The following is a 9344-nucleotide window of genomic DNA, read 5'->3' on the forward strand; positions in this document are numbered from 1 at the left end:
TATATATTATTGATTTTTTACAGAGAGGAAAGGAGAGGGATAGAGAGTTAGAAACATCGATGAGAGAGAAATACTGATCAGCTGCCTCCTGCACACCCCCTACTGGGGATGTGCCCGCAACCAAAGTACATGCCCTTGACCAGAATCGAACCTGGGACCTTTTAGTCCGCAGGCCGACACTCTATCCACTGAGCCAAACCGGTTATGACTGGAGAACAGTTTTTGACAGTCAGGACCCGTTGCTGGCCAAGAACAACATAGGTTGCCTTCACTTCTCAATCAGGATCATGAACCTCCCGAGAAGGTAGCAGCATCTCGGGAATTCCGGGCTCCCACAGAACAAAGCTGGGGTCTGTGCTGTGTGGATCAGCCCCAGCTGGGCAGGGATGCTCCACGTTGGAAAGGGAAGTGTCTGGGTCAGCCCTACAGTGAAGGCAGGTGCAGGGAGCCCCTGGCATGGCCATGTGTTCAGCAGAAACTCACCTGGGCCTCTCCTCCTTCCGCATGAGCAGAAGAGGAGCAGGAGACCTCGGGAGACTTCGGCAGCGGTGGCTCCGTGGTCCTGCTGGACGACCTGGAGGACGCGCGTGAGCTGGGGCCGAAGGACAAGCTGGGGAGGCTGCGGGCGCACACCCGGGCGACAGAAGACGACGAGGACGAGGACGACGACAAGGAGGATGAGGTCGGCTACATATGGTAGTGCCCACGGGGAAGAGGACACGGCCAGCACAGACTGCAAGTCACTTCCTGTTCCTGCATTTGTATCTAAGACTCCGCGGCACCAAGGTCTCTCCTCCCTGCTGCTCTCCAGCCGACCTCCGATTCGGACGACTCCTGTTCCCAGAGCTTTCTGATTGTGCACACGGCTGTGTGGGAAGGAAGGTGTTGTTTTGTGTTTAGAAGGGACTGGCTGCTGACTGAGCGCCTCCTTCCCTCCCATGAGACTTGTCCAATGAGCATGTGATTGACGTGGGATTCTGACGGTGCAGGGAGCCCCGCCCTCTCAACATCAAGACCCTTTCTGACTCCCCACACCAGTGGTTGTACAGCATGGTTCCCGCCTTACGGTGTCTAAGTGCTTTTCTTATGTCTCGTAGATGTCGTGGAAAACACACCACACTGTCCTTTATCCCCCTGCGCCCGCCGCCCCTGCTGTTTGTTGCTAAAAATTAATTACTCCCATCACTGTATCTGGCTTCCTACAAACAACGGCCTTAATTCAGTCAAGAATCCTTTTGGGCAACTGGTTTTCTTTATTAAAAATGGTGTCTGGACGCTTCTCTCTGTGTGTGTGTAAATATGTACACATGGACAGAGAGACCGTAAGCCAGGCTCACACCTGCTCAGAAAACTGTTTGGCTGTCTATTAAAAATTCATTTGAAAACAATGACCAATTTGTCAGCCTGTCCAACCTGGATCACAATTCCGGAATAAAGTGTCTCCAAGCCCGTGTTTGCACTGACACTTGGCACTGGCAGCTGCAGGCGGAGGAGGTTCCTTCCCAGAGCCTCTTTGACTTGGGTGGGCCTCTGTCTGCCGAATCACTTGTCCTGCACAAGCCATGCGGCTCCATGTGGGCAGCTTCACAAGCCATCTCTCTCATTCCACCCGAAGCCCCGGGCGCAGCATCCTGTCTGCCCAGGGCCCCGCCTCCCCTGCCTACCAAGGGCTTTTCTAAGGCATGTCCACATGCCCCTGCTCGCCGACAGACAGTACACGTAATTCTTAGAAGAAAATTTGGGATTCTGAACTCCAGGTTTAGCTTTTGCCCCCAATTCCATCCACAAATCATGATGAGAGACACAGCAGTACAGGATCCCCCCCAGAGGCCTAGAAAGAGCTTCAGAGTAGCCCATGGAAGTGAGGGTTGGACTTTTCGAGCGAGTCCTGTCTCCACACCCTCACCCACATCAGTGTCAAGGTCCTAAGGAAGAAAGCCCTTCACCATCTGTGCTTCTTTCCTTAAATAAAATTTGGTGGGGTCGTCATTGCCGTGGTCTCCCCAAACCCCCCGCCCCCGTCGGGCTGGCCCAGACTCCAGGATGACTACCAAAGAGAAGTCTTCAACGTGGCCCATGTAGTTCAGTGCAGGCCCTTCGGCGCCTATCCACCTGGCTGCCCCACCAGCCACCCAGCAAGGCTCTCTACCCCACATTTGTTTTTCTTCCCTTCCCCATAAGCTCCAGCTAGTCCACAAAAAGACATAAACTCAGGCAAAAAAAATGTATTCAGCCAAACCATGATCGCAGTGGCAGCTGACCAACTGTCCACCCCAAAATGCCCATTTCTTTGTACTTTTCCCACCCACCTCAACTAGCCTTTTCCAACCTGGACAAAGTGGCATTAGTCTCAGATGGGAAGTGAACAAGCCTGATGTAGCGAATCCCTTAGGCCCGATAGATGCAATGATAGCCAGGGCCCTAGGTCCTAGATGTAGGGAGGCTACACACAAGCTCGGTATTCAGATCTCCACTCCATCACCTCCCTGTCAATATTATTTTCCTAACTTGCACAAAACTTTGAGATCATAATATAGAAAACGGGTGTTTAATTGCAGCTAAATTACAAGAGAGTATATAAAAGAAGACATTTAAAGAAATCTCAGTTTAGACCCTCAAAGAAAACCATTGTTACGGTCTCCTCTGAGCTTGGGACAATGCACGAGAGCAAAAATTAAAATCAACAAATTGATTTCCCTTAGAGGAACTAATTATCTTATGACAAGTGTCAAATTAAAGATGACACTTAAAGCTCCTTGACATTAACTTAATGATGGAGAAGAGTGCTCAGGAGTCAGTTCCCAGGAAGGTGCTGAGATGCTCATTTTCAGAGGCATTCCAAGAAGATATTTGATTCATTAAAATATGAAATAAGAAGCCCTCCTACCAGGAGAGCCCCAGGACAGCGGAGCCCCATTAGCACCACTTCTCGTGCCTCACATTGGCATGGCAGCGTTCCATTCTTTAAAATATTTCATGATTTTTATTTGTGAAAACACTGAAGATTAGATTTTTTAGTTACTTTAGCCTTAGAAGGAGAATTGTTGCATCCTTTCTTTGGCAGGAGTCCTTTAGCTAGTGACAAGGTATCCATAAAAATTATTATAAAAATACATCTAGTCCCTTGTTTGAGACAGGCATTGAATCCTCACTCATTTTTGGAAACTTCTTTGTTAATAGTTTTATTCTTATTCCATAAATCTCTTATTTAATACCATTTCCTTAGCATCCCAACTTAAATCCCAGAATTTTCTCCCATCATGCGTAGGTGTCTGCCACATCAATGTCTTTTTGTTTCCACAGATATTCTAGGCATGGAAACCCCTTCATACAGAATGTGAGGTTTTGGATCAGTTTCCCCTCTTTAGGCCCATTCCCCAGGCCCAGCAGGGAATGACCATGCCTTGCCCAGGTCTGCCCTCTGCCTCTCCCAGGATTCCATTCTTTTGTTTTTACGTTGGCCACGCTGTACAGTAACATCCCAGAGCCCTTTCTACAGTGAGTGGTTTTGGTCTTTTTATACCTTTTTCTCAAAGTCGCTGATGTGTGTCCCTGTTCAGTGTGTAGCATTGTAACAAAAGCCACCAAATCCCAAGTGTCAGTTTGCTGTCCCTCTTGTAGGTGAAATAGTGATGTAGAAAACTAGTAAATTCTGAATGCTTTTTGACGTAGACTTATCTGGAATGTGAACATGACTCTTTGGTTAATAGTAACTGCTTAACTGTAGTCCCGAGTAGGTGCATTTCTGTCTGTCTTAGTAAATTTTAATTTGTCTGCAACATCTGCGTGTGTGTGCTCTGTTAGCTTGGATGTGAACTCACAGCATGTCCACACGGGATCTCTGGGAAGTGTGGGCAGATGGGAGAGCTAATGCAGGCCCCTCTGTCCCAGTTTCTGGACAGGGAGGGAGGAGGACCTGCTGGTGGTCCTACCTGGCCTGCCCCTCTCAGCACACCTGGCACCTCCAGCCCTGGCACTCAATCTAAACCAGCGGTCGCCAACCGGTGGCCCGCGGACCACTGGTGGTCCATGAGGTCCGAAAGGTTGGTGACCACTAGTCTAAACTACATCACCTGCCCCTCCTTCTTGCTGCTTTCACCTCTCTCAGGCTTCAACTTTGCTACTTAGTCCTTACCTATGACATTTTACTGTTGTTGTCCTGCTTATGACCTTAAACTTTTTCTGCCTACTCCTTCCTTTCTCTGTCATTCCCCAATTCTCCTAAAAAAAAAATCATTTCTCCCCTTTCCAGGGACACTGAGCTCTCCTGAGTTCATGGATTAACACGAGATGCTTGTTAAAGCACCCAGGTGGAACAGAATTCTTTCCTCTCCACCTTTATGCACATTAAGGCCAGTGTGTCTATGACTTAGAGGCCCAGTGCATGAATTCATGCACAGGTGGGGTCTGGCTGGCCCGGCCCTGATTGGGGTTGATCTGGGCCGGACCAGCTGGGAGGAAGGGACGCAGGAGATTGGCTGGCCAGCCCACTGACTGGTCAAACTTCCAGTCAAGGGGACAATTAGCATATTAGGCTTTTATTGTATAGGATTATACCCCAAATGAGAAATTGCACCATGGGCTGGGGTACAGACTATCTTATGAATGACTCAATTCTTTTACCCCACGGACTGGGTTGCACAGACAATCCACAGACAGACTGTTCATGGAAAGGTGCTCCGTAAACCCGCCAGCTAACTAATACCAGGGGAAGGATGGCCACTCTGAAGCTTCGGAATGGCTGCCCGTGCATTAAAGAGAAGCCAGCACTTGCAGACACAGCCACAGTCCTCCCAGCACAGCTGAGACAGCTGAGCCTCTGTGGTGCCACCTAGGCTTGTCCAAGGCAGTTCTCCCATTTTAGCTAATACCCTGCGAGCAAAAGGTCACAGCACCTTCCCACAATTCCCAGCCAGTTCTGTCAGTTGTAAGATTTTCTTTGACAAATCGGTTCAAGGAAAGAGGCAGATTTCAAAATGTATTCATTCAACAAACTTTATAGATTTCATTAGATGTTGGATAGACAAATGTCACTATGGGCAGGACCCCATTCAGTTCTAGGAATATAAACGTGAATAAACCCCGGTGCCTGCTCTGTGACGTTATCTCCTGGAAAATAATAGACAAATAAGTGACTGGGACAGTATAGGTCGGTGGGTATCACACTGACCCAAAGGCTCCCGCGCCTTCTTATAGCTTGTCTTTCTTAGTTCCTTTCCCCCCTCATTCCCTGGTTTTCCTCCTCCTTCTCGATCCTTCCTTCCGGTCTCATGCTCACTGCTGCTAATGTCAGTGTCCCTGGCCCACCTCTCCTCACATGCTTTCTTCCTGACAGTCTCATCCATGCCGGTGGTTCAACCTCCTCGTCCCCTCTGGAGACCCCCAATCTCTATCTCAAGTTTGGTTTTGACTTCCACTCCATTCTGAAGCACTCACCTGCCATTTACATAATTCTACTCAAATTTCCCACTGACACCTCAACTTCAAACCTTAAAAAATAATGACAGAGTGGAACATACAGTGGCTGTGCCTTTGATTTTCTTAGCCAAATTTTCTTAACCAAATCCTAGCAAACACTGATGCATTTTCCTCCATCAAAATTAATATCACGCCATAAACAAACTTAAAAGATAAACAAGTAACTAAAGAAGATACCAGTGACAAAAAAGTAAAGGGTTGGCTATAAAATTTTTTTAAACTCCTACAAATCCAAAAGAAAAATGTAGTCCAACAGACTAATGGGGAAAAGATAAAAACAAATGATTCAGTGCCCTCACTCATGATTAGAGAACACAAGTTAAAGCAGTGATGTATCAGTTTTCACTCAGAAAAACATCAAGTGTTGATGAGAGTGTAGGAGAGAGAACACTTGTCCACTGTACAGTCAGAACAGCCATGTGGAGGGCAGTTTGGCAGTAACTATCAAAATAAAAGCATACACCCTAGGACCCAGCAATCCCACTTCTCAGTAACCATTCCTAGTGGGAAGAAATCGCACGGATTGACAAAGATGTAGAAGTATATTCATAGCAGCATCATTTGTTAGAAATCTGGGACAAAATTTAAAATCCACCAATGGGCTCTTTGGGTTACTCTATTCCATGGAATGCTATGCAGCCGTCAGTAACTTCATATGCACTGACTTAGCAGAACTTCTAAAATATCAGCTGTGCGAGGGAAAATCCAAGTGACAGAGTAGTAAATATTAAGTTACACATCTCAAGGCGATGCTATCCATTTTCCCCAGGTAAGTATGCACATGCACAGAACGCCCGTGAGGACACACGCCACGCTGGTAGCCGTGCTGACACCGAGGGGCGGGCTGGCGTTGGGTCTGGTGGCCAACGGGGGCATCAGCCTCATCTCTATGTTTCAATTTGTTTTTGTATCACAAACGCAATACACCATGTCTTGTGCAATTTAAAAATTAACATTTTAATAATTTATCAACTTCTTCAAAATGTCTCCCCCTACACTCCTTGACTTCAGGAATGATACCATCATCTATGCCATTCTCCTCAACTCCCGACCTGTAATAAGTCACTAAATTCTGTCAATTCATTCAGGGGTGAGGAATGCCTGGCCCATGGGCTGTAGAAGGCCCACAAAATCACTTAAAAGAAAAATGTATATGGTCATTATGCATCCGTGTTATTCGGCCCACAATATATAAGGTGGTAATTTGTGACATCAGTAACATAAAGGGGAGGGATATAGCTATAAATGAGTAGAGTTTTTGTATGCAATTGAAGTTTATATAAATTTAAAATAGATTTTTATAACTTTAGGATGTTACACAGAATCCTTATGGTAGCCACAAATAAAATATTTCTAGAATATTCACAAAGGGGAATGATAAGAGAATCAAGATGTGTCACTACAAAAAAAATCAACTAAACATTAAGGAAAACAGTAATGTTTAGCCCTGGTCAGGCAGCTCCATTGGTTAGAGCAACATCCCGCTATGCCAAGGTTGTGGGTTTGATCCCCAGTCAGGACACATACAAGAAAGAGCGAATAAATGCATAAAGTAGAACAACAAATCAATATTTCTCTCTTTCTCTCTTCCTCTCTAAAAAAATTTAAAAATTGAAAAAAAATGTTTTTTAACGGTTAAAATAGTAATTTTTTATATTATGTACTAGTGACCCGGCACACGGAATCGCACGAGATCCGGGGTCCTGGGGCTCCTTGATGGATTGCCCCAAAGAGGTAGGCGGGAGCCAGGGGCCCCCGCCTCCGCTGCGTGCACAGCCTCAGGACCCCAGGCCTCGCAGCTTATAGAGGCTGCTGGGCCCCGCCTCCACACCGCATACACAGCGTCAAGTCCCCGCCCACCCATGCCCGCCTGGTCACGGACGCAGCCCCGCCCACCCGTGTGCGCCCGCTGTGCACGCAGCCTCCTTGTGACAGCATGAGGGCATCATGGTGTGAAGGTGTGACGACCATCTAGGCTATTATTAGTATAGATATTTACCACAGTTTTCTTAAAACAGAAAAAAAAAACCCACAAGAGATGTCCTCTTCTGCTCTTTCTCATTCCTCAGTGCCCAGGGCATGAATGCCAGCTACTGCCTGTTGTTTGAATACTGGCTATAAGTAAATGGTAATAGGAACCAAAAAGATAGGCTAGTAAATCCTGTCTTGAAAGTTTCTTTTTTCTTTAAAGATACCTCATAGAAACATGACATTTGACCAATACTTTCATACGAGTTGAATTTTTCCATCTATTCACACAGGTTGAATTTTTTTTTTAACAGCTTTGAGGTATAATTTACTTAGTATAAAATCTACCCATCTTAAGTGTGACATTTATAAAATTTATGGAGTTGTCAACCACATCACATCTCATTTTACAACATTAAAAAGAAACTTCAAGCCCACGCGATAGTCCTTCCTCTTTCCTATTCTGAGCCCCAGGCAATCACTAAGCCACTGCAGATTTGTCTCAATAGATTTGCCTTTTCTGAACACTTCATATAAATGGAATCCTATAACATGTGGGCTCTGTGTAGGACTGCTGATGACAAATGCACCATGTCCAGGAGTTCTGTTACTCATTCAGTTGGAGGTTATATTTATCATGGCAAGCTTGGTGCCAAATAATGGTTTGCAATTCTTTGAATGGTGGGTCTTCAGACTCTAAACAGCTGATAGTGAAAGCTGTCCCGAATCCGAGTCATCCTCCCTATTCCTTCTATTCCTGACGTTCTGTAGTTCACCCTTTTTCTTTCTAAAGGACTTAAAGACCATTTGATTACACAGAAGAGTCTTTTCTTCCCACTTATTTTGCACAAATTTGAACTCTATTCACAGAAATCTAAGCTTAATTTTTAAAAGCTGTACTAATTACAATTCTCACAAAAAAAACAAGGGAACTAATTAAAATCTAAGTCTTAGTTCTAAATTCTGGCCAGTCCTTAAAATAGAGACCTGAGGGACCCCATTTCTGGGGCAGATGGACTTGGGGCTCTCGGCAGCTTCTCCTTGCCTCCTGGTCATCCAGGCTCGACATCAATTCAGTCTACTCCAAGGCTCCCACTCTTTCCACTGAGAATAAAACTGACTATAACATCGAGCGAGAGAACGTTGTGTCACAAATGGCACAGTTCAACCTCTGCAGGTGACAACTTGTCACAGAGAACTGGTGTGGGAGTGAGTCAGCACGAGAGGGAAACACCGTAACCTTTACCAGATGCCAAGGCTGAGTGTTAGCTGCTCACCTTTGTCTGTATTATCTCATAGACGTCGAACCACAGTTCTGTATGTTGGTACGATCATTCTTCCTATTTTACAGAGAAGTTAAGCATCGTGTCTAAAGCCACACAGCCAGTAAATGGCAGAGTGAGGATTTGAACACAGAATGGGCTGTCTGTCTCCAAAGCCCATGCTTTGAACTACTATGCCTTAAGGCTGTGTTCTCTGACTTAAAAAATATATAGAGATAATAAAAGGTATGTGTTGCACGCGTGTACACACACGGTAAAAAACAAAAACCAGACACGGTGGACCTCGGTAAAAGGTCCAACAATACATCAATTCACATCTGTCAACTACCAGGTACCTAGCACTGTATGAGGAGGAAGTCAGATCACATCCTCAAATAATTCTGACTTTCATGATAGAGCAGAGGACAGAGAGCTGGGCAGCCGGGGCTCAATGCCGCGTGAACAGGCTGGTCTGAGTCTAGGCCATCATGAATCAGGCATCTCCCTGGTGATTCCGCACGCAAGCCCCTTCCCTTTCTGGCCTCCGGTTTCTCCCCTGTGAAAGGAACGCTGCACCTGCTGGTCTCTGAGGACCCATGAGTGTACTAACTGGCTGCCTGTGGTCTTGGCTTCCTG

The 9344-nt window shown here is 46.1% G+C and overlaps 1 protein-coding gene across 1 annotated transcript in view; it reads left to right on the forward strand.

Moving 5' to 3' along the window:
* The window catches only part of SPOCK1 (sparc/osteonectin, cwcv and kazal-like domains proteoglycan (testican) 1), a 148707-nt gene extending 144928 nt beyond the window's left edge, over positions 1–3779 (forward strand). The window contains exon 8 of the mRNA XM_005866137.2: positions 513–3779. Within this exon, the coding sequence (XP_005866199.1) occupies positions 513–700 (188 nt within the window). The 3' untranslated portion in view covers positions 701–3779. The remainder of the gene's footprint in view (positions 1–512) is intronic.
* The last annotated feature ends 5565 nt before the right edge of the window (positions 3780–9344 follow it).

This window comes from Myotis brandtii, unplaced genomic scaffold (assembly GCF_000412655.1).
Source record: "Myotis brandtii unplaced genomic scaffold, ASM41265v1 scaffold2216, whole genome shotgun sequence".
NCBI classification, from domain to species: Eukaryota; Metazoa; Chordata; class Mammalia; order Chiroptera; family Vespertilionidae; genus Myotis; species Myotis brandtii.